At 41.0% G+C, this 25,094-nt stretch overlaps 1 protein-coding gene across 3 annotated transcripts in view; it reads left to right on the top strand.

The window, feature by feature from the left end:
- The window catches only part of LOC119516548 (tumor necrosis factor receptor superfamily member 10A-like), a 92,197-nt gene extending 67,366 nt beyond the window's left edge, over positions 1–24,831 (top strand). Inside the window, exons 4-9 of one of the 3 annotated variants that reach the window (XM_037812864.1) lie at positions 1,786–1,899; positions 2,578–2,689; positions 3,630–3,703; positions 4,497–4,528; positions 10,774–10,849; positions 23,058–24,831. In XM_037812864.1, the coding sequence (XP_037668792.1) occupies positions 1,786–1,899; positions 2,578–2,689; positions 3,630–3,703; positions 4,497–4,528; positions 10,774–10,849; positions 23,058–23,065 (416 nt within the window). In that variant the 3' untranslated portion in view covers positions 23,066–24,831. Of the gene's footprint in view, positions 1–173; positions 1,900–2,577; positions 2,690–3,629; positions 3,785–4,496; positions 4,974–10,773; positions 10,850–23,057 lie in introns of those variants that run through there. The other 2 variants (XM_037812863.1, XM_037812865.1) reach the window with 2 other exon arrangements.
- The last annotated feature ends 263 nt before the right edge of the window (positions 24,832–25,094 follow it).

The following is a 25,094-nucleotide window of genomic DNA, read 5'->3' as shown; positions in this document are numbered from 1 at the left end:
GAGCTGGGGGAGGCAGGAGCTACTCCTGGGGTTGTGGACTGCCGTTTGTGCCTCACACATGTGTGTGAGGTATGGATTGATGGTCTCCTGTGCAGGGGCTTCCAGAGCTGACAACTGGAGCGTGTCAGGGGTGTTAAAAATGCTTTGAATGAATCTGCATTTCCTTTTTGTAGTGTGTGCATCGTAGGAAAGGCCGCCTGTGCCCTGAGCCTTGGGAAGCCCACTTTGGACACGTGTGCTTGTCACAGTGTCAGAGTGCACCGTGGATGGCTCCCCTGAAACACACCCTCAGAACTCAGGCAGGAGACCTTCCGGCACCTTTTCTGGGGTCCAGGGAAGAGAGGGTTACCCTGTCTCTTAGTGACCCCACACTATTGTCAATCATCACACTTACCATTGTTATGAAGGGTTATCTCATTATACGTTAATTAAAAATATTTTGAAATTTAGTTGTGGTTTTAGAGTAGGTTTCAATATTGGTGAAGGTGGGTAAGGGAAAGGGCAGGTTGATGGTGCAGGGCAGGGTGGGGTCCCCCGAGGCGCAGGGCCCTGGAGGTGGTGGGTGGAGCCGAGGCGGGTCCCAGGCAGTTCCTACCCCTGGGCTCAGGGCCTGGAGCTCGCCCTTCCCGCAAGGCCAGCCCTGGGCCCCTCTCTGTGGATCATTTTGACACTCTGCAGGTAGGACCCAGTGGTTCATCTGCAGATCTCCTGAGATACAAGGCATGAGCTTTATTTGATGGCTTCTCCCTCATTGTTTTATTGCTTCTGCTCCTGTTTGTCTGTGTCTTCACTTCCTGTGCGCTCACTGTGGACACGGATTATGACTTTCTTTCGTGGGTTTCCGGTGTCTAGGGCAGCACTGTCCCAGGCATTGTCATTAGGTACATGTGACTGTTGAGCCCTTGAAATGTGGCTAATCCACAGGGAGACGTGCTGTAAGTGAAGGATTCACATCAAATTTAAAGACTTACAATGAATACGTGTTCTGAGTAAGGCGAGGGGCCGTGTAAAAGGCATCTTCCACCGAACTGTGAGGGGTATGCAGACCAAAGAACGACTCAGATAAGACCAGTTTGGCAAGTAGATAGAGCATTTATTGGGGGCTCATGTGGGGTCCTTGTCTTCGGTGACGGGAGGAGAGACAACACTTCCTTGCCATGATGGTCCACACTGACAGAGGAGAAGGTGGGGTTTTATACTGGGGTGGACAAAGAGGTTCAGAGCCAAGAGAATACATGCGTGTACAGGCGGACGAGGCTGACTGTTTCTTAATGTTTGTCCCTTCGGGCATAACTTCCAACAAAATTAATCTTGAGGAAAGATAATGAAGGCACAGGGCTAAGAGAGTATGTGCAGGAATGTGCATAATTGTGCACGAAGTTGGAAGAGTTGGCGAGCATGGAAAAGTATTACTATGTTACAATTTAAAATGGAATCTGTCTCAATTTTTTATACTGATTATATGTTGAAATAGTATTTGTGATGTGCTAGGTTAAATGAAAGACATTGTTAAAATCAATTTTACCTTTTTTTCCTTTTTCTTTTTCAATGTGGCCACTAGAAAATTTAAATTTCATGGGTGGCTTTGATTATATTCTATTGACCGTGGTGGTCTGGGTTATTTAGTAGCTGAGGAATGGATGGAGGTAAACAGATCTGGGAAGAGTTCCTTTTCCCTGTTTGGATTCCCTGACAACCTGGAGGGGAGCCTGCCCCCGCCCCCACCCCATCCCCCACCTCTGGGTCCCTGTGAAGATCATTCACCAGCTTTTCTCTCCATTCCAGGATCCCATGTCTCAGATGCTGGTGGAAATTGTACCCTGTGCCGGTCTGGAGTTGAGTACACCAGTCACTGGAATGCCCTCTTTTCCTGCTTACGCTGTTCAGTTTGTAAATCAGGTACAGAAATGGGACTCCCTGCCTAGAGTTAGGGTACAGGATGATGAGGTAGGAATTGTAGCCAAAATTGAATCAGGAACTCTGGATTTCCACATTATATTTAAACATAAAAAATAAAACAAAAGAAAACAGGAATTTTTTGTTAAATACATGCCATTCGGTAGGGAAAATCTTTTAAACCATCACTTGGAAGGCATCATTCATAATCTGTCCCTCGAGATGGAGGCCAGCGTGGTGACAGCCCAGGGGAGGGCTCAGCCTGCAGCTGGGGACAGGGGTGGGGTCCTGGGCTCGGGGCTCCTGGCGAGGGGCTCAGCCCCAGCCTCCCACCCACAGCCCCCACCACCACCTATTCACAGGACCTGGTTTCACCCAGAGCTCCTCTCCACGCAGGGTCCCTCAGGTATTCCCCACCCGTTGCCATGGATCCTATGTCCTCAAGGATTACTTTTCCCGAACCTCATGCACTAAATAATGAAGCAGGTCCAGTGTTCGTGAGTGTGAGCATATGCTGATGGGTGTGTGCTCATGCTCTTCCTGCCTCATGTGTGTGCTCCTGACACCGGCCCTCAGAACCACTTGTGACCTGAGTTGAGCTCAGTGGGAGGGATTTGGGTGGTGTGAAGGGTTGAGGGATGTGCAGAGAATCACCCTCTGAACCTTATGCTCTGCCTGTAGATGAAGAGGAGATGAGCCCGTGCACCAGGACTCGGGATGCACAGTGTCGATGCAAACCTGGCACTTTCCGTGGAGAGGATGCCCTGGAGTTCTGTCAGAAGTGCAAGACTGGGTGAGATCCAGGAGCCCAGGGGCTCCCACAGATCCTGGGGGGACCCGAGGCCTCCTTCCCCCCATTCTCCCCCTGCTTCCGTGGAGCCCCCACCCCTGCAGGACTTCCCTGGGTCTGTGGGCTCTTATGAGCCTGGGGCAGCCCCCCTCCCCCATAGGCATGTTCCCACCACTGCCCCCTGCACTGCCCCCTCTCAACCCCTCCTCACCTGATTCCATCAGCCAGGGACCCTTCTCCACTGGGCGCAGGGTCAGGACTTAGGGCCACGATAGTGTTAGCAGAAACGTTTCATTTCTTTTGCAATCCAAAGAATTAACTGACAAGCATCCATCTTGGATTGTATTCATCTTTTACCAACAAGGTTAAAATAGGCAATTTAAACATGTTTATGTGGGAAGCAGCCATGAAGACCAAGCACCCACGGCCCACAGTCACGAAGAGGCCACGTGTGCAGCCCCTCCACGCTCCGCACCAAGGCCTGAGCCGACTCAGCCTGCCTCCCACTCGGCCCTGACCCCTCACCCTCTGGTGTGCGCTGGGCTGAGGCAGGCACAGGTCCACAGCTGGGGGTAACGGTTAGTTGCATGAGCAGGACAGGCTGCTGGAGGAGGCGGCTCAACCGTGGAGACAGAGGGCTTCTTACACCTCACCTGGCGTGAAGTGACCCCTCACCTGCTCAGGTAGCTGGGGGAAGCTGTGGCCCCTGACGCAGCAGCTCTGAGCACTTAGCAGGGAGCCCCTGGGCTGAACTGCACAGGCTCAGATCCTTCCCCAGACTCAACAGGGAGAGCACGGGGGACACTCGGTCCTGGGGTCACAGAAGCAGGTTCTTCCTCTACTATTATGTCAGGGGACATTGAGGGGAGGATCACCCCTCTTTCTTCTCTTCTGCCAGCCCTCATCACAGCACCCTTCTTTTTTCCCCCATGTCTGTACCTAGGTGCCCCAAAGGGATGGTGGAGGCGCATCCCTGTACCCCCTGGGGAGACGTTGAGTGTGTCCACCAAGGATCAGGTACCGAGACCACAGGGGAAGCCACTGTTTCTGAGGAGCCGGTGGACAGTGGCCTGGGGTCTCCTGCCTCTACTTCCTCAGGTGTTCTGAGCATCTTGATTGGGAGTGTGGTGGTCCTGGTTATTCTTGTGTGCATGTTGGGCCTTCTGTTCATGGGGGCACTTGTCAAAATGAGGGGTGGGTGGGAGGAGGGATGGGTCCTGGGTCCCCTTCTGCTGAGCCCCTCTCTCATGGTTTTATTTATAGCAGACGAGAATGCCCTGTGCTCTCCCTACCAAAAGACCCAGCTCTGCCCTTGTCCCTGTCATCACCCCCATCTCCCTGGGGAGGGACCCTCTTCCCATCCACCTGCTCCCACACAGGGCCTGGATCCCACCCACCCATTCCTCGGTGATGCTGTGGCCTCCCGTCCCTCCATGTCTCGGTAGACAGGGCCAGTCCTTACTTGCTGGGGCCCTGGCAAGGCCAGAGTTGCCGGTGATTCCTTGGTGGTTGACAAGAGTCAAGAGGCGAGGTAGCCAGAGGGTTCATGAGCAGAATCAGAAGGAGATTTTCATATGGGCTGATATTTTATTTCCCCTGTCTCTCCCCTCCCTGAGGCATCCCGAGTTAGGAATGGTCCCTCCTTGTCCTCCCTGCCCCTGCCTCTGGGTCCAGGGTACTTGTCACTTTGTGAGACCCTGATGATGCTCCTAGAGACATCCCCATCTGCTGTGCCCTTGGGGAGCCTGGGGAAGGGTGGAGTCCCAGAGAGGGCCCCCCATTCCCTAAACGAGACCCTCTTCTCTTTTAGGTTGTGGAGAGGACTCCAAGTGCTTGGCAAGAGTGAGTTGTTTGTCCCCTCCTGGCGGGTCCCAGCCCCTGAACATCTCCTGTCCTCCTCTGCCCAGCTCTGTACACTTGCCTGGTGTCTCTGGGGGTGACTGTAAGAGGCAAAGGGTGTAGTTTGAGCCCCAGACCTGCTGGCTGTGCTGCAGCCGTGTCCTTCCTGCTGCTTGTGAGACCCACTCATGACAGCACTCGTGCACCTGGGGACTGGGGGATGACAGTCAGGCAGGGGAAATCCCCGTACAGTCCTGGGTCAGGGTGCCAGCAGCTGAGGCCTGGGCTGTGGGTCCTCTGCACCCCTGCAGTGGTACCCCTGGGAGCAGAAGGATGACAAGACCCACCACAGCCTGCGGAGTCCTGGGCGGGGTTCTTTGCCTCCCCAAGTTCATGATGAACAGTTAGCTGGGGAAAGAAAAGGGTAAGGAGGGAACCCGGGGGGCTGTCCTGGCCCCGGGGGCGGGGCTGACGCGCGAGGGGCGGGGCTGACGCGCGAGGAGGCGGGGCTGACGCGTGAGGGGCGGGGCTCACCCCCGGAGCACAGCTCAGACAGCCCAACTTAGGAAGTCATTCCTTGTGATATTGGAAATTTAGAATTACTGAAATCATTACACCGGTGATACTTGAAAGGAGATCTTAGCCTAGGTGTCCAGCCATGTTGGAGACGTGGTTTCCTAAAGCATGTGGAATTTCTGGGTCAATGTGTGGAAGTTCTTTTCCCTGGGCGCCCTCTGACACAGAGAAACAGTCGCACACTGTCTTGTCTTCCAAGAATTCATCAGTTTTGATCTGACATCGCATGTTCCTTCTGTAAAAAAAAAATTGATAACCGGGCAAAAGTTATTGATTTATATCTGGATTTTTCTATTTATTCACATTTTTTTTTAGCTGTTTAAATCTACTTTTTAAAATTGACTCCTTATGATTTTTGTCTTGTCTATTAGCATCTTTCTTTGAAGGCCTGGTCTTGTCCCTGTGCATTTTGTCATATACAAATGATAGATTCCTAATTCTTTTTTGCTTTTTTCATTTTGTCTATTATTTAAATGTATTATAGTTTTAAATTTTGTGTATTTCAATCTATTGGTTTTTTATTTTCTTGTTGCTCATAAGCTTAGAAAATCCTTCCCCCAACCTAAGATAAAATGAACTACTCTACTTTCTTAAGTAGGGTTTATTTTTAGTGTTTCTGTTGTTATCAAATAGCTGTAGAATTTCAAGGGAACTTATTATGTGAAACAATATGTAGGAGGAGCTACAGAATTACTGAGTAACTCTCTTGGTTCCCCATCTTGCAGTAACTGCTTCTTGCTTTTCCCTCTGGTTTTGGTCCTTTACCACGTGTCACATTTCCAAATACACAACTGTCTCTTTCTACCTCGACTGCTCTGTGCCATGCATGACCTTTTTAGCATTGATACTATGTTTTTGTTTTTGTTTTTAATATAGATAAGGTATAGAAAGAACAAGAAAATGGCCCATTATCCATCCTATGTGTTTCATCACCATGGACATTTTTTAAAAAGAGGGGAACAGATATCCACAGAGAACTTAAGTAGTTAAAGCCAGTAAAGAGTGAAAGTCTCCCCACTCTTGCCCCAGCACCCTGTACCTTTTTAAGACAATTACTATAGATAATTTCTTGTGATCTCTTTGCCAAAACTTTTATGCCTGTGCCATGTATGTGTGTATATTTTATTTCAATGAAAAGGATTACATTATGTACAATACTCTGCCAAATGTCATTTTCTAATAGGTTGTAATATTTGATAAAAATGAACACTTCCTCGACTCTTTTTCAAAACTTTATTAATTTTACCCACCAAGTAAAATATAGAATTACAATACAGTTCCCGTTTTACCAAAAAAATAAAAAAATCATTGGAATTTTTATTGTGTTGACATTTAATCTATCAATTAATCTGTAATGAATTTTGTTTTTGTTACTCAATGAATTGCTTAATGAATATTATTTTCTTTTTGAAGAAGATAATATTCATCAATTCATGTATTTTATTGTAGCTCAAGTAAGAGCTATGTTTTCTTGCAGGTCAGTTATTCCTGTTTCTTATTAAGGCTGTTTCTTACTATTTTATGTGTTTTGCAATCATTATGAATTGGATCCTCTTATGAACACCTTTTCTGATAGGTGGTTTCTGGTTTGTTTTTTAAATATTCATCCAGATATAACTTTAATTATTGTAGTTCAAAACGTAGGCTTTTCTAAGGACACAATCATACCTAAAATAACGATTATTTTGTCTGCTCCATTCCGTTCTTTTTGATTCATTTTTTTTTTCCATTTTTATTGAGATTGTTCAGATACCATACAATTATCCAAAGATCCAAAGTGTACAATCACTTTCCCCTGGGTACCCTCATACAGCTGTGCATCCATCACACTTAATTTTTGTTCAATTTTTAGAAACTTTTCATTACTCCAGACAAGAAATAAAGTGAAAGATGAAAAAAGAAAAAAAGAAAAGGAAACTCTAAACCTCCCCTATCCCTAACCAACCCCCCTCAATTGTTGACTCCTAGTATTGATATAGTACGTTTGTTACTGTTTATGAAAAAATGTTGAAATACTACTAACTGTAGTATATAGTTTGTAATAGGTATATAGTTCTTCCCTATATGCCCCTCTATTATTAACTTCTAATTGTATTGTCATACATTTGTTCTGGTTCATGAAGTGATTTCTAGTATTTGTACAGTTGATCATGGACATTGCCCACCATAGGATTCAGTTTTATACATTTCCATCTTTTGACCTCCAATTTTCCTTCTGGTGACATATATGACTCTGAGCTTCCCCTTTCCACCTCATTCACACACCATTCGGCGCTGTTAGTTATTCTCACATCTTGCTACCAACACCCCTGTTCATTTCCAAACATTTAAGTTCATCCTAATTGAACATTCTGCTCATACTAAGCAAGAGCATCTACATTTCTTCCACAAGGCAGGAGGGAGAGTCAAAGAAGGTAGAGAGGCAAAAGAAAGAGGAAACAAAAAAAAATGACAGCTAGGAAGCAGCAAAAGGAAAAATAACCTTAAATCAAAGTAGAATAAAGAATCAGACAATACCACCAATGTCAAGTGTCTAACATGCCTCCCCTATCCCCCCCTCTTATCTGCATTCACCTTGGTATATCACCTTTGTTACATTAAAGGAAGCACAATACAATGATTCTATTAGTTACAGTCTCTAGTTTATGCTGATTGCATCCCTCCCCCAATGCCTCCCCATTTTTAACACCTTGCAAGGTTGACATTTGCTTGTTCTCCCTCATAAAGGAACATATTTGTACATTTTATCACAATTGTTGAATACTCTAGATTTCACCAAGTTACACACTCCCAGTCGTTATCTTTCCTCCTTTCTTGTGGTGTCTCACATGCTCCCCATCTTTCTCTCTCAACCATATTCATAGTTACCTTTGTTCAGTGTACTTACATTGTTGTGCTACCATCTCCCCAAATTGTGTTCCAAACCACGCACTCCTGTCTTCTATCACCCTGTAGTGCTCCCTTTAGTATTTCCTGTAGGGCAGGTGTCTTGTTCACAAAGTCTCTCATTGTCTGTTTGTCAGAAAATATTTTGAGCTCTCCCTCATATTTGAAGGACAGCTTTGCTTGATACAGGATTCTTGGTTGGTGGTTTTTCTCTTTCAGTATCTTAAATATATCACACCACTTCCTTCTTGCCTCCATGGTTTCTGCTGAGAGATCCGCACATAGTCTTATTAAGCTTCCTTTGTATGTAATGGATCACTTTTCTCTTGCTGCTTTCAGGATTCTCTCTTTGTCTTTGACATTTGATAATCTGATTATTAAGTGTCTTGGCATAGGCCTATTCATATCTCTTCTGTTTGGAGTACGCTGCGCTTCTTGGATCTGTAATTTTATGTCTTTCATAAGAGATGGGAAATTTTCATTAATTATTTCCTCTATTATTGCTTCTGCCCCCTTTCCCTTCTCTTCTCCTTCTGGGACACGAATGATATGTACATTATTGTACTTTGTTTCATCCTTGAGTTCCCGGAGACGTTGCTCATATTTTTTCATTCTTTTCTCCATCTGGTCCTTTGCGTGTAGGCTTTCAGGTGTTTTGTTCTCCAGTTCCTGAGTGTTTTCTTCTGCCTCTTGAGATCTGCTGTTGTATGTTTCCATTGTGTCTTTCATCTCTTGTGTTGTGCCTTTCATTTCCATAGATTCTACTAGTAGGTTTTTTGAACTTTTGATTTCTGCCGTATACATGTCCAGTTCTTCCTTTACAGCCTCTATCTCTTTTGCAATATCTTCTCTAAACTTTTTGAATTGATTTAGCATTAGTTGTTTAAATTCCTGTATCTCAGTTGAAGTGTACGTTTGTTCCTTTGACTGGGCCATAACTTTGTTTTTCTTAGTGTAGGTTGTAATTTTCTGTTGTCTAGGCATGGTTTCCTTGGTTATCCAAATCGGGTTTTCTCAGACCAGAGTTGATTCATTTTTGTTGCATCAGCCAGAGAGTTCTGAATAATGCTCAGTGATACTAAGAGCAGGCAGGCCCTTTGCTCTTTTTTTTTTTCCAATGCTTTTTTTTTTATTTTACTGAGATTGTTCAAATTCCATACAACTATCCAAAGATCCAAAGATACAATCAGTTGCCCACGGCACCACCATACAGCTGTGCATCCATCAACACAATTTTTTTTTTAATTTTTAGAACATTTTCACTACTCCAGAAAAGAAACAAAGGCAAAAAAAGAGAAACTCGCATCCTCCCATACCCCTAACCACGCCCCCCCGCCTCCATTATTGATTCATAGTTTTGGTATAGTACATTTGTTATTGTTGATGAAAGAATGTTAAAATACTACTAACTGTAGTATATAGTTTGCAATGGGTATATTTTTTTCCCTATATGCCTCTCTATTATTAACCTCTAGTTATAGTGACATACATTTGTTCTAGTTCGTGACAGAGATTTCTAATGTTTGTATAGTTAATCATGGACATTGCCCACCGCAAGATTCACTGTTTTATACATTGCCATCTTTCAACCTCCAGCTTTCCTTCTGGTGACATGTGTGACTCTGAGCTTACCCTTTCCACCATCTTCACAAATCTTTTAGCACTGTTAGTTACTTTCATTACATGCTACCATCACCCCTGTCCATTTCCAAATATTTAAGTTCACCCTAGTTGAACATTCTGCTCATCATAAGCAACCGCTCCCCATTCTTAAGGAATGTGCCTTTCATGTCCATATATTCCACCAGTTGGTTTTTTGAACTTTCAATTTCTACCTTATGTACATCCTGTGTTTTCATTATGTGGTTCATCTCTTTTGCCATATCTTCCCTAAACTTTTTGAATTCAGTTATTATTAGTTGTTTCAATTCCTGCATCACAGTTGAAGTGCAAGTTTGTTCCCCTGACTGGGCCATAACCTCATTTTTCTTGGTGTAGGTTTTAGTTTTCTGTTGTCTAGACATGGTTTCCTTGGTTACCCCAATCAGGCCTCCCCAGACCAGAATGGGCTAAGGTCCCAGAAGGAAGAAATATTCAGTATCAGGCCGCTTGCTCTTGATTTGCCTGTGTTAGCGAGGCCTCTAGCGCTGAGCCAATGAGAATGACACGGTCTCCTCTGTTGAGGAAGAGATTCTTATCCTCAAGGATGCCTCCTTCTGTTCTGAGATGTCTTCAAAAGGTCAGATTTGGAGTTTCATTTGGCTTAATGGCTTTCCACTCTCCATTGGACTATTTGATGTTGTCTTTTTTATTTAGAATATTGATACGATATATTATTATTACTAAAGTGTTCTTGTATTTTTGGAATAAACAGGTTTTATTCCAAGATTTTGCGAGATGCCCTCATATATAGTCTCCTGCCTGAATCTCATAAAATTCTTGTGAGCAAGTGTTGTCTCATGCTGGGATGGGTGGATATTGACTAGATCGGGCTCAAGGGAACCCTCTAGGATGGTGAATGTTCTCTGTGATTTGGGTGACAGTTACGCAGTGACACTGGATGGACACTTTAGAGCTGGGCAGTTTACTGCATGTAACTTAAGCCTCAGTGAGGTAGCAAACAGAGTCTGTGGGGGTGGCAGTTTAAGCGTTTAAATGATGTTTCCATCAGAGCCCAAGAGGGGAGGTGGGCTGCCCCATGTCTCATAGCTGGCTGGCTATCAGGGTCAGCTCTGGAAGGAGGACTCTCGGTGAGGATCAAGGATGGGCTCCACTGTATTTTACAGGGACGGGTCAAGGCTCAAGGGTCTCAGAGGAAAAGGATGGTGCTGGTTCCAGCTAATGATGCAGAACCCACTGAAAGTAAGTATTTTGTCCCACGCAGAGGGAGGGAAGAGGGGCCGTGTCCTCCCTGCCGTCCCCACAGCCGTCAGGGCCCCACCAGAGCAGGGGATGTTAGATGCGGGGCCACTTATGTTGATGGTCCCTGGATCACCAGATCCTAAATCCTCTTTTCCCAGCCTCTTCCTCTTCCTCCACTCTGCCCCAGGCTGTACCCTAAAAATGTTCTGCATCTCCATGTCCTTCCCCTCTGCCATCATTCTCCCCTCCTCACTTGTGGTCCAGGACAGATAATGAGGCAGCTCTGAGGGCCCCTGAAGGGCTGTGCTGTCCACACGGCAGACAGGGCCCTGGACTGTAGCTGCGTCAACTTTGATGGGCAGTTAGCATAAACTACACCAGGCTTCAAAGATATAGTACAAAAAGAATGTAAAATGGTAGTAATATTTGTATATTGATTATATGTTGAAATAATATTTTGGATAAATCAAGTTATTGAACGTATATTTAAAAATTAATGTCACCCCTTTTCAGTTTTTGAATGCACCTGGGATAAAATATATAATTGTATTTGTGTTACTTCTTATATTTATATTGGATGGTGGTGTCCAGGGCTTTTCACACACATCTCATTCAGTCCCCCCCACAGTGCCATGAGATGGGGGTATTTTGCTCCAACTTACAGATTTTATTGTTGCTCAGTGTTCATTTGCCCCAACCAAGCCCTGCCCCAGTGTCAGGGAGGCCCAGCTAGGTGGAGAGGCAGAGACCTCCATCCCTCCAGGCCTTTGCTGCTCCACTAGATGCGGATGGTGCAGCCCTGGGACCTTCTCTTATGAGAAGCTCAGTCTAGGCCGAGTCCTCCTTCTCTGAAGTCCTAGTGCAGCCACAGTCTGTCCCACCACTCTGTCTTGTACCATGTGTGGCTTCCTTTCTCCATCACTGCCCCTCGTGTTCCCTGGTGGGTTGTCAGCAGCTCCTAGTGCAGGATTCTCTGTCAGCCTTGAGTGACCCACAGTGCCTTGGGCGTAGTCAAGACCCAAGCCATTATGCTGACTGTATTTGTTTCTTTTAAGATAATTTATAGATTCACAAAAAATCATATAGAAAACACCAAATTGCCATATACCCACCCTATTAATTACTGTATTAATTTGGTACCTTTGTTACAATTGATGAAAGAATATTATCATAATTCTGTTATCTGTAGTCCTTAGTTTATATTAGGCATCAACGTTTGTGTTATGTATCTCTTTTTTTTTTAATTTTTTACCCTAGTTATATATATATACCACCTAAAATTTCCCCTTATCACCACATTCAAATATAAAATTCAGTGGTGTTAATTACATTCACAATGTTGTGCTACCATTACCATCATTTATTTCCAAAATTTTTCCCTCATCCCAAACAGAAATTCTGTATGAATTAAGTATTAACTCTCTATTCCACATGCTACCCTTGACCCTGGTAACCTGTATACTAGTTTCTGACTCTATGAATTTTCTTATTCTAATTTTTCATATCAGTGTAGTATGTCCTTTTCTGTCTGGTTTATTTCACTCAACGTCATGCCTTCAGAATACATCCATGTCCCATGGATCAGAACTTCATTACTTTTTACAGCTGAATAATAGTTCATTGTATGTTGTATTATTTATGGTTCTCCAACAGAAACGGAACCAAGAGGAGGGATAAATATTATGTAAATATGAGATTTATATTGTGACATTTATTACATGATGGTAGGGATTGGCAGGCTTGAATTCCATAGGGTAGGCACAGGCTGGGAACACCGATGGAGGTTTCAGTGTTATCCCAGGAGAAGCTGGTTAGCTGAAGTAGAGATAGAAATTCTTCCTTCTGGCTGCTGAAATCATCAGTTATCCCTTAAGTCCTTCAACAGATTGGATGAGACTTCTCTCATTGCTGAAGGCATCTCCTTTGTTGATTGTAAATGTAATCAGCCGTAGATGGAATTGAGTGACTGATGACTTAAATTCATGAAACATCCTCACAGTAACAATCAAGCCAGCAATTGCTTGACCAAACAACTGGACCCCATAACCTAGCCAGTTTGACGCATGAACTTAACCATCACATATGTATACCACATTTTGTTTACCCATTCATCTGTTGATAGTTACTTGGTTTGCTTCTATCTTTTGGCAATTATGAATAATGCTGCTATGAACATTGGTGTGCAAATATCTATTTGAGTTCCTGCTTTCAATTCTACCTAGAATTAGGATTGCTGGGTCACATGGTAATTCTATACTTACCTTTCTAAGGAGCCACTAAACTGTCTTCCAAGGGACTGCATCATTTTACATACTCACCAACCATAATCAAATGTTCCTATTTCACCACATTGTCTTCAACACTTGTTATTTTCCGATTTTTGATAGTAGCCATTCTAGTGTGTGTGAAATGGTATTTCGTTTTGATTTTGATTTGCATTTCCATTATGGCTAGTGATGTTGAGCATCTTTTCATGTGCTTTCCATTTGTGTATCTTTTTTTTTGGAGAAATATCTATTTAAGTTTTTGCCCACTTTTTAATTGGGTTGTTTGTCTCTTTGTGGTTGAGTTGTAGAGTTTCTTTACATATTCTGATTATTAAACCTTTGTCAGATATGTGGTTTCCAGATAATTTCCTCCATTTTGTATGTTGTCTTTTTGCTTTCATAATAAAGTCCTTTGATGCACAGAAGTTTTAAATTCTGATGAGATCCTATTTATCTATATTTTCTTTGGTTGCTCATGCTTTTGGTATAGTCTAAGAAACCATTGCCTAACACAAAGTCCTGATGATTGTTTCCTACATTTTCTTGTAGGTTTTTTTTATAGTTTGTGTTCTTATATTTAGGTGTTTGATCCATTTTTAGTTGACTTTGTTTATGGTGTGAGATAGGGGTCCACTTTCATTCTTTTACAAAAGAATATCTAGATTTCCCGGCACCATTTGTTGAAGAGATTATTTTTCCTCAATGAGTAGGCTTGGCAACCTTGTCAAAAATCAATTGGTCACAGATATGAGAGTTTATTTCTGAACTCTCCTTTTGATTCCATTGGTGTATGTGTCTGTCCTTGTACAAGTACCACTCTTTATTGTTGTAGCTTTGCTTTAAGTTTAAAAATTGGTAACTATATATCCTTTAACTTTGTTCTTCTTTATCAAAATGGTTTTGGCTTTTGGGGGCTCTTTACCATTCCATATACATTTGATGACTGGCTTTTCCATTTCTGTAAAGAAGGCTGCTGGAATTGTGATTGAGATTGCATTGAAGTTGTAAATCACTTTAGGTAGAATTGACATCTTAACAATATTTGTTGTGTCAATCCATGAACATGGAATGTCATTTCATTTATTTAGGTCTTCTTTGATTTCTTTTATCAATGTCTTGTACTTTTCTGTGTATAAGTCCTTTACATCCTTGGTTAAATTTATTCCTAGATATTTGATTCTTTTAATTGCTATTGTAAATGGAATGTTTTTCTTGATTTCTTCTTAGATCATTAGCTATTAGTGTAGAGAAACTCTACTGATTTTTGCTTGTTGATCCTATTCCCTGACACTTTGCTGAATTCATTTATTAGCTCTAATAGCTTTGTGCATTTTTCAGGTTTTTCTATATATAAGATCATGTCATCTGCAAATAGAAAAGGTTTTGCTTCTTCCTTTCCAGTTGAGATGACTTTTATTTCTTTTTCTTGCCTAATTGCTCTGGCTAGAACTATAGTACAATATTGAATGATGTGGTGACAGTGGGTATCCTTATCTTGATCATGATCTTAGAGGGAAAGCTTTCCATCTTTCACCATTAAATATGATGTTAGCTTTGGGTTTTTCATATATGTCCTTTCTCGTGTGGAGGAATTTGCTTTGTTTTTAGATTTCTAAATATTTTTATCAAGATGGGGGCCAGATATTGTCAGGTGACTTTTTTTTTTTTGCATCAGTTGAGATGATCATGTATTTTTTTTCCTTCATTCTATTCATGTGCTGTATTGCATTAATTGGTTTTCTGATGTTGACCCTTGCATACCTGGGAGAAATTTCACTTGATCATGGTGTATAATTCTTTTTTTTTTTTTCAATTTTTATTTTGAAATAATTTCAAACATATAGGACAGCTGCAAATACAATTCAAACCCCATACAGAGAACTCTAACATCCCCCACCCCCAGATTTCCGTATCTACCAATTTTACATTTTGCTACCTTTGCAGTACCCTTATTTCTCTTTCCTTCCTTCCTGCCTTCCTTCCTTTCCTTCCTCTCTCCCTCCCTCCCTCCCTTCCCCCTCTCTCTTTCTTTCAACTATATCTATTATCTTTCTATCAATTATCTGTCTACCCATTTATCATCTTCTGAACATTTGAGAGCAGGTTGCATGTATTATACTCCTTGAACTCATAACACTTCCATGTACATTTCCTATGAACAAGGGTATTCACTTATGTCATTAATTTAACTGCAGTTAATTCAAGAAAATTAATATGGATATAAAGCTTAAATTCTATGTTCCAATTTTTCCTTATGCACCCTTTGAGCTTTTCTCCTCCATTCTTAGATCCACTCCAGTATCATACATTGCATTGATTGTCATTAACTCTTTTATTTTAAATTAACTGTATCAAAAAAAATTTTTTTAAAAAGATATACAGTAAAAAAACATTTCAAACAAACCATAACAAGGGAGTAATAAAAAGACAACTAACCTAAAATAACTACTTTACTTCCAACATGTTCTACTCTACCCCAAGAAAATAACCTAATATAGCAACATTTCTGTGAACTTGTTCCTACCATACCCATCAGAAATTAACAAACCATAGTCATTCCTGGGCATTCCCAGAATTTTAAATTTACCCGCGATAGCTTATCTGTTCATATTGGGTTATCATTCTCCCTTCATTAATTTCTATCACAAGTTCCCCTACATTCTACATTAGAAACCATTTATTTTAGGAGTGTGTTGTTTAACCTCCAGGTGTTTGTGAATTTTCTAAGTCTCTGATGGTTATTGACTTCTAATTGTATTCCATTGTGGTCAGAGAATGTGCTTTGAATAATTTCAATTTTTTAAATTTATTGAGGCTTGTTTTATGTCCCAGCATATGGTCTATTCTGGAGAAAGTTCCGTGAGCACTAGAGAAGAATGTGTATCCTGGTGACTTTGGATGTGATGTTCTACATACGTCTGTTAAATCCAATTCATTTATCAGATTGTTTAGGTTTTCAGTTTTTTTATTGGTCTTCTGTCTGGTTGATCTAGCTATAGGAGAGAATGATGTGTTGAAGTCTCCCACAATTATTGTGGAAACATCCATTGCATCCTTTAGTTTTGCCAGTGTTTCTCTCATGTATTTTGTGGCACCATGATTGGGTGCATAAACATTTATGATTGTTGTTTCTTCTTGTTGAATTGCCCCTTTTATCAGTATGTAGTGGCCTTCTTTGTCTCTCCCAACATCCTTGCATTTAAAGTCTATTTTATCTGAGATTAATATTGCTACTCCTGCTTTCTTTTGGCTGTAGCTTACATGAAATATTTTTTCCATCCTTTCACTTTCAATTTCTTTGTGTCCCTGTGTCTAAGATGAGTCTCTTGTATGCAACATATCAATGGTTCATATTTTTTGATCCATTCTGCCAATCTATATCTTTTAATTGGGGAGTTTAATCCATTTATATTCAATGTTATTACTGTGAAGGCATTTCTTGAATCAGCCATCCTATCCTTTGGTTTATGTTTGTCAGATAAATTTTTCCCCTCTCTCTCTTAATGTCCTTTATTGAACCAATATTGAATCTCTTTAGTACTGAACTTTTCTCCATATCTCTCTCTCCTTCCTTTGTTTCTCTGTTGGTAGGGCTCCCTTTAGTATCTGAAGTAGGGCAGGTCTTTTATTAGCAAAATCTCTCAGCATTTGTTTGTCTGTGAAAAATTTCAGCTCTGCCTCAAATTTGAAGGGGAGCTTTGCTGGATAAAGTATTCTTAGCTGGAAATTTTTCTCTCTCAGAATTTTAAATATGTCATGCCACTGCCTTCTCACCTCCATGGTGGCCACTGAGTAGTCACTACTTAGTCTTATGTTGTTTCCTTTGTATGTGGTGAATTGCTTTTCTCTTGCTGCTTTCAGAACTTGCTCCTTCTCTTCAGTATTTGACAGTCTGATCAGAATATGTCTTGGAGTGGGTTTATTTGGATTTATTCTATTTGGAGTTCACTGGGCATTTATGTTTTGTGTATTTATATTGTATAGAAGGTTTGGGAAGTTTTCCCCAACAATTTCTTTGAATACACTTTCTAGACCTTTACCCTTCTCTTCCCCTTCTGGGACACCAGTGAGTCTTATATTTGGACATTTTATCTATCATATTCCTGAGGTCCATTTTTATTTTTTTCAATTTTTTTCCCCATTCTTTCTTTTGTTCTTTCATTTTCCGTTCTGTGGTCCTCGAGGTCACCGATTTGTTGTTCAACTTCCACTAGTATTGTACTGTGAGTATCCAGAATCTTTTTAATTTGGTCACCAGTTACTTTTATTTCCATAAGATCATCTACTTTTTATTTACTCTGGCAATTTCTTCTTTATGCTCTTCTAGGGTCTTCTTCATGTCTTTTATATCCCGTGCCATGCTCTTCTTCATGTCTTTTATATCCTGTGCCATGCTCTCATTGTTTGTCTTTAGTTCTTTGATTAATTGCTCCAAGTACTGTGTCTCCTCTGATCTTTTAATTTGGGTGTTTGGGTTTGGGTTATCCATATCATCTGGTGTTATCATATGCTTTAAAATTTTCTGTTGTTTTTGGCCTGTTGGCATTTGCTTTACTAGATAGGGTTCTTTTAGAATATGTCAGATTATTCAAGGACGAATCTCTAATTTGTCAGTGCTACATCTTGGTGGCGTACACATTCTCTAACTAACCAGCAGATGGCGTCTGCAAATTACCTATTCCCCTCAAGTCAGTTCTCCCCAACTTTGTCTTTGTGGTGTGTGGGGGTTTGATTCATGTGGGGTCCAATTGGTGCACCAAGTTTGGGTGTGTTGTTGGTGCTGTCTGCCCTGAATGTGGGGCATGTATCTGAGCAGTTAGGGAGGGAGGGCAGTTTTAATAATCAAACCTCCCAGGTGTTCCTGGAGATTTAAGGCTGTTGCAAGAGTCTAAACCTTTATTTCAGTCTCGCTATAGATTGTCTTTGCAGCAGACTCACAATTCTTTGGTGTTGGCCTATGGTCCCTGGGGTTTCTGCGTGGGTCCCTCTTCCAAGCCGTGCCCTTCTAGGGCCTCTGCTGGGGGAAGGTTGTGCTATGTCACAAGTGCGTGCCATCCCTCAAGGGAAGTTCTGGGCCACCGGGCCGTGTAGGTGCGTTCCCAGCCTGCTGTAAGGATGGCTGTATGGGACATGCCAATTTCTCCCTTTTTGCACTGCTCCGCCTTCCCAGCTCCGGGACAGTTAGCTGTGGGTGCGTGAAAGGCTACTGTCCATGCCCGACACTGTGGCATGTGTGTGTGCCACTGGAAACACCCCATCACACTGGGTTTCTTGGTGCGGCTCTGGGCTGTGGCCCCAGCGCCAGGCAGGAGTGTTCCTTGCCTGCCAGGAAGATGGCTGCAGGGGGCGTGGTTTTTTCCCCCTTTTGGCTAACCTCTGCCTTCCTCACTCTGAGACAATTAGCAGCAGGTGTGCGAAAGGCTATCTTCCACACCAGATATTGAAGTGTTCGCACAGCCCGTTCCTGCCATGCTTCACTGTGTGGTTCTCACTGCTGTATCTGCAGCTGCTTTTAGGTTTTTTAAATAAAAAGAACTGGTCCACCTCCAAATGCCAACCTCGGTTTCCCCACGCTGCAGCGTGGCTGCCAGATATTCGGCAGCTTACTCACTCATTTCAGAATGCAGACTCCTGGTTTCACCAAGTGCATGGTCCCTGTGGATTTAGCAGACCTTGTCCAGCTGGTGCATAGCTGGAACTGGTGTTCTGGGTCACTTTCTGGCTTTTGTCTAGTATTTTTCATGGAGGTGTTTTTTTGCCCTGTCTCTCCTAGCCACCATCTTACGTTTTCCCCGTGTGCAATTTTTTTAATGTGCTTTTGGATTTTGATTGGCTAGTATTTTATTGAGCATTTTTGCATCTATATTCATTAGGGAAAAAGAAAAAAACAATTTTCTTTTTATGCATGTAGTATCTTGGTCTGGCTTTGATATTAGGTTGATGTTGGCCTCATAGAATAAGTTAGAAGTATTTCCTCCTCTTCAATATTTTGGAAAAGTTTCAGCGGGACTGTTGCTAATCCTTCTTGGAATGTTTCGTAAAATTCACCAGAGAACTCATCTGGTCCTGGGCTTTCCTTTGTTAGGAGGTTTGTGAATACTCTTTCTATCTCTTGTTTTTGTTCTATTGTGATTGTCTGTTTCTTCTTGAGTCAGTTTAGGTAGTTTGTATGTTTCTGGGAATTTGCCCATTTCATCTAGGTTATCTAGTTTTTTGGCATATAGTTGTTCATAATATCCTCTTACAGTCCTTTTTATTTCAATGGGGTTGGTAGTAATGTCCTCTCTTTCATTTTTTATTTTAGTAATTTGAATCATCTCTATTTTTTTCTTTGTCAGTCTAGCTAAGGGTTGTTAGTTTTACTGATGTTTTCAAAGAACCAACTTTTGGTTTTGTTGATTCTCTCTATTGTTTTTTCATTCTCTATTCCATTTATCTCCACCCACTCTAATCTTTGTTTTTTCTTGTCTTCTTCCTGTTTTCAGTTTAGATTGCTGTTCTTTTTCTAATTCCTCCAGGTGTGAGGTTAGGTCACTGAATTGAGTTCTTTCTTCTTTTCAAAGGTAAGCATTTAGAGTCATAAATTTCCCTCTCAGCACTGCCTTTGCTGCTTCCCATAGGTTTTGTTTGGTATGTTGTATTTTTGCTTTCATTTGCTTCAAGATACTTTCTAAATTCCTAATTTTGTGATTTCTTCTTTTATCCATTGGTTGTTTAAATGTGCATTGTTTAGTTTCACCATATTTGTGAATTTCTGTTTCTCCCTCTACTTTGATTTCTAGTTTCATTCCATTGTGGTCAGAGAAGATAATTGTATGATTTAGGTACTTCTGAATTTATTGATACTTGTTTTTTGACATAACATATATTCTATTCTGGAGAATGAGCCATGTAAACTAAAGAAAAATGTGCATTTTGCTGCTGTTAGGTAAAGTGTTCTATATATATCTTTTAAGTCTAGTTAGCTTATAGTACCATTCAAGTCTTCTGTTTCCTTTTTGATCTTCTGTCTAGATGTTCTAGCCTTTATTGCAAGTGGTGCATTGATGTCTGCTATTATTAATGTAGAAACATCTATTTCTACCTTTAAATCTGTCATTGTCTGCTTTGTATCTTTTTGGGCTCTGCCTTTAGGTACATTTATATTTTTAATTATGTGTTCTTGTTGAATTGACCCCCTTATCAATGACCTTTTTTCGTCCTTTGTAAGATCTTTTGACCTAAAATCTATTTTATCTAATATTAGTATAGCTACCTTAGCTCTCTTTTGGTTACTATCTGTATGGTATATATTTTTTCACCTTTCACCTTCCGTCTACTTGTGTATTTGAATTTAAGGTGAATCTCTTCTAAACAGCATATAATTGGGTTATGCTTTTTTATCCATTCTACCAATCTCTGCCTTTTAACCAGAGAGTTTAATCCATTTACATCTAAAGTCACTGTTGATAATGCAGGACTATCTTCTGCCATTTTACTATATGACCTTAATAAATCTTATACTTTTTTTCACCCACAATGTTTCATTTAATGCATACTTTCATATTTGTTTGTTTGTTGTATTGTATTATATTGAGTTCCTTCTCATTTCTTTCTGTATATTTTGTTTTTTATTACAATGGCACTTAAATTTAACATCCTATATCTATTAACAATTATATTTGATTTGATACCAACTTAACTTCAGTAGCATTCACTATTCCTATACCCCGCTTTCCTCCCACTTTTTTGTTGTGGTTATTACAAATTATATCTTTACAGATTGTATGTCCTAAACTCATAAATTTATAATTATATTTTATCCATTTGCATTTTAGAACCTATAAGAAGTAGGAAGTGGAGTTACATACCAAAAATACAATGCAATAGTATTAACATTTATAATTAGCCAAATGGTTACCTTCACCAGAGGTCTTTATTTCTTTATGCTGCTTTGATACACTGCTGGGTGTTCTTTCCTTTCAGTCTGAAGGACTTCTTTTAACAATCCCTATAGGGCAGATCTATTGGTGATGAACTCTAAGCTTTTGTTTACCTGTGAATGTGTTAGTCCATCCCTCATTTCTGAAAGAAAGTCTCACTGGATATATAATTCTTGGTTGGCAATTGTTTTCTTTCAGTACTTTATTTCATTCCACTGCCTTTTTGCCTACATAATTTCTGATGAGAAATTGGTACTTATTCTTATTGGTACTCCCTTCTACATAACACACTGTTTTTCTCTTGCAATGTGACCTCTGTATGCCTGTGTGTGGTTCCCTTTGAGTTTATCCTGTTTGGGGTTCATTGGGATTCTTGAATGTGTGTATTCATATCTTTTTTTAAATTTGGGAAATGTTCTGCAATTATTTCTTTGAAAATTCCTTCTGCTCTTTTATCTCTTTCTGCTCCTTCTGGGACTCCAATAATGCATAAATTGGTATGCTTGATGGTGCCCTACAGTTCTCTTAGGCTGTGTTCTACTTTTAAAAATTCTTTTTGCTTTGTCCTCCTCAGTCTGAGTCATGTCAATTGTCTTGTCTTCAAGTTCACTTATTCTTTCTTCTGCCAGCTCCAATCTGCTGTTTAAACCCTCTAGGGAATTTTTCATTTTATTTATTATGGTCTTCAACTCCAGTAGTTCTGTTTGGTTCCCTTACAAAATTCCTATTTCTTAATTGAGATTCTCATATTGTTGATTCATTATTTTCCTGATATCTTTAGTTCTTTCTCTGTATTTTCCTTTATATCCTTGTGAATACTGAGGATCATATTTTTTAAAGTCTTTGTCAAATATGTCCAATTTATAGTCTTCTTCATGGATGGTTTCTGGATTTTAATCCACTTCCTTTGGATGGGCCATCATTTTCTGTCTTCTGTTTGTCTGTTTATTTGTTTTCTTATAATCTTTAGCTGCTTAATTTTAATATTTTAAAGTGTTAAAATGTATGGTCTTTAAGTTTGTACCACCATCTAGTGATATGACAGAGATTTCCTTGAGTGCCAGGAGCTAACAAAAACAAACAAAGGCAAACAAACAAACAAACAACAAAACAACAAAAAAACACACCTTTCCCAGTTCTTGCAAATGGGCTCTGCAATGGCCCATGCATTCCTTCAGAGTTTAGCCTTCCTACCAAGAAGTTTAGTTGAACGTGGAAGTTCAGGGTCCTTCCTGTCCATTTTTTCTGAACCTGCATCTTGTTCTGGGCTTATGCTCTTGGCACTAGGAATTGCCCTGTTTATAGGAATCTGAATGCTCCCTCCATTTGAATGCTCTATTGTATTACTCGAGCAAGTAATCCCCTGCCCCAGGCTGTACTTCATTGCTTCTTGATCTGCTATACCTGTTTTCAAGTTGCTTCTGCCTACAGAGGAAGTTCTGGGAGGGCAAGACCAACATGTTTCTGATTCAGTCTTTCAGGCTACCACCTGATAGACTGGCACAAATACACAGGCACCCCAGTATATTAATAGGGGTTATTCTGCTCCCTTTGGAAGAGGGCCAGGGACCCACAGTGGGAATGCAGGCTGCCTCCACATTGTGCTGGGGAGAGCATTGGGGAGGGGCCAGCAAGGGTGCCACAAGCTTCTCCTACATTTAAAAATCTACATTTTCTTGATTTTATACTCGTCCAGTTTCTGCATCCCTTTAACTGTTTTCTGGAGTTTTGAGGTAGATCGCTTTTCCAGTTTTTGCTACTTGTTCAAAGATTCTGTGGGGTGCCACACCCTGGAGTGTCTTATGCTGCAATCTTGGTTGACCAGAATTATTTGTGACCAGAATTATTTGCTAATTACCTTTTGATTGGGAAACAGGAAAGGGACATTTGAGACACAGTTTTACTATAATAGGGAGATCCTTAGGTTGTACCCTTTAGGTTCTAGGCCTGATTTAGGGTTGTCTTCCCTTTCTGAAGTTTGTCCCAACTAATCTAATGTCTCTGTATTTTCTGCCACAGAGTTCTGAAGCTGTACTTCCATTACTTTCTGAACATAGTGCCCTTTGATTCTGGAAATTGATCATGCAGCTGATAAGCCTCACAGAAAATGAGATAGAAGTGACCATAGCTTGTGCAGCATACCCTGAAGATGTGCTATATGAAATGCTGATCAAATGGCTCAACAAAATGGGACAGAATGCCTCACCTTTTGGGTGCCTTGGAAATGCTCAGAGAAATGAATGCAATGGAGGCAGTTCATGACAGCCTTTTGGGCTCTGGAATTTACTTCTAACAAAAATAAGGGCAGATTCTCTGGATAAGTGCAGATTAACTGAAAAAGTGGTTTCTTTACAGCAAGATATTTCAGATGCTAAATATATACTCCATATATCCAAAGGATAGGAAAATATGCATTTCCCACATTTATTTTATCACAAGACCCTTTTACCACAAGACACGTTGTAACCTCTCCCAGAACACTAGGCCAGTTTAAAAAAAGCCCAAACTTCATGGCTTTCTGCAGTCTGATCTTAAACAATTTCTGAACTTACGTCTTTATGACTTTCTGCAGTCTGATCTTAAACAATTTCTGAACTTACGTCTTTATGACTTTCTGCAGTCTGATCTTAAACAATTTCTGAACTTACGTCTCACCAACTGCTGTATGAATTCCCACCTTCAGCTAGACCCTACACTTCACTGTACTTTGAGCATGTTATATGCATGTATGACTGTCTTCCTTCCTGTTGATAAAAATGCTGTCAACCCTTCATAGTTCAGTCTAAGTTCTGTTTCCTTCACAAAGCCTTCTCTAACAATTCAAGCCCACGATAATCTCTTCCTCCTCTAAATTATATCACTTACACTTTTCATTTACTATTCATTTGACACTCAGTCATCTTCTACATACTTGCCTTTTGAATTCAATTTTGGTTTGTTAGTCTTTTCTCCCTTCATATGGGGAACTGTCCTTGAAGGAAAAGGCAAGCCTTTTGTATATGCCCCATGGTATTTACAGCTTTGCAATGAACAGGACCTCAAAAATATTTGCCAAATGAATGAAAAACAATTTTAGGATAGTGTGCTATGACCACTCCAGATTCACTCTACGTTTTTTGCCCCTGCCCCAGAAAGCTGAACTATATGGATCACATCAACAAGTTTCCTTGCCCTCTGGCTTCCAGTAGGATTCAGCTAATAAGGAACACCAACAGAAGTCTGGAGAGAATGAGTTGAATGAGATAAGAGAAATTATTTGCTGCCTCCCTCTCTGGCTGTGTCCCTTGGCCCAAGATCAGAACTCAGTCTCCAGGTCCCAGAAATCATTCTTCCCTTTACCCCTTCAGGATTTGAAATGGTAAAGACACCCTGCTGCTAGCCTTCAGTAGGGCCCATGTGGTTTCCTACACTCTGGTTTCTATTCTAGACCCTGCCCACAACATTACATTATCCCTTTATTAAACTGTCATCAAATTAAAAAAAAACAAAAACAAAAAACAAGGGCTGAGTGTTACGGAAAATAGTGGAGTAGGTCACTCAAACAGTTTGTCCTTCCATTGAAACAACCATTAAGCTGGCAAAAATGGACAAAATCAACTTTTTTTAAAATCTAGAATCTAATTAAAAATATAAAGCAATCTGAGGAGAGCTTAATGAATTACAAGACAGCTGAATTTCATTAAGTGTATTAGTTTCCTTTTGGTGCCACAATCTTTAACCACCAGTTGGGTGGCTGAAAAAAAAAAAAAAAAACACAGAAATTTATTCTCTCACATTTCTGGATTCCAGAAGTCTGAAATCATGATGTTAGCAGGACCATACTCCCTCCAAAGTTCTGGAGAAGAATCTTTCCTTGCCTCTTACTTGCTTCTGGTGGTTGTCGGAAATTCTGGTATTTGTCGGAAATTCAGCACGTGCTCCCCTCCCGCCTGCCCTTCCCTTCCGGGGAGAGGAGACACCAGCTTTGGCCTGGTTCACCCGGAGCCCCTGAGGGTGGTTTCTCTGGGTGGCACCTAGGCTGCTTAAAGCAAATACCATGATATGGTTCAGCTTAAA

The sequence above is a fragment of the Choloepus didactylus genome, chromosome 20, assembly GCF_015220235.1.
Source record: "Choloepus didactylus isolate mChoDid1 chromosome 20, mChoDid1.pri, whole genome shotgun sequence".
Lineage (NCBI taxonomy): Eukaryota > Metazoa > Chordata > Mammalia > Pilosa > Megalonychidae > Choloepus > Choloepus didactylus.
Note: the sequence above shows the minus strand (reverse complement) of the source record. Positions and strands in the feature narration are given on the sequence as shown.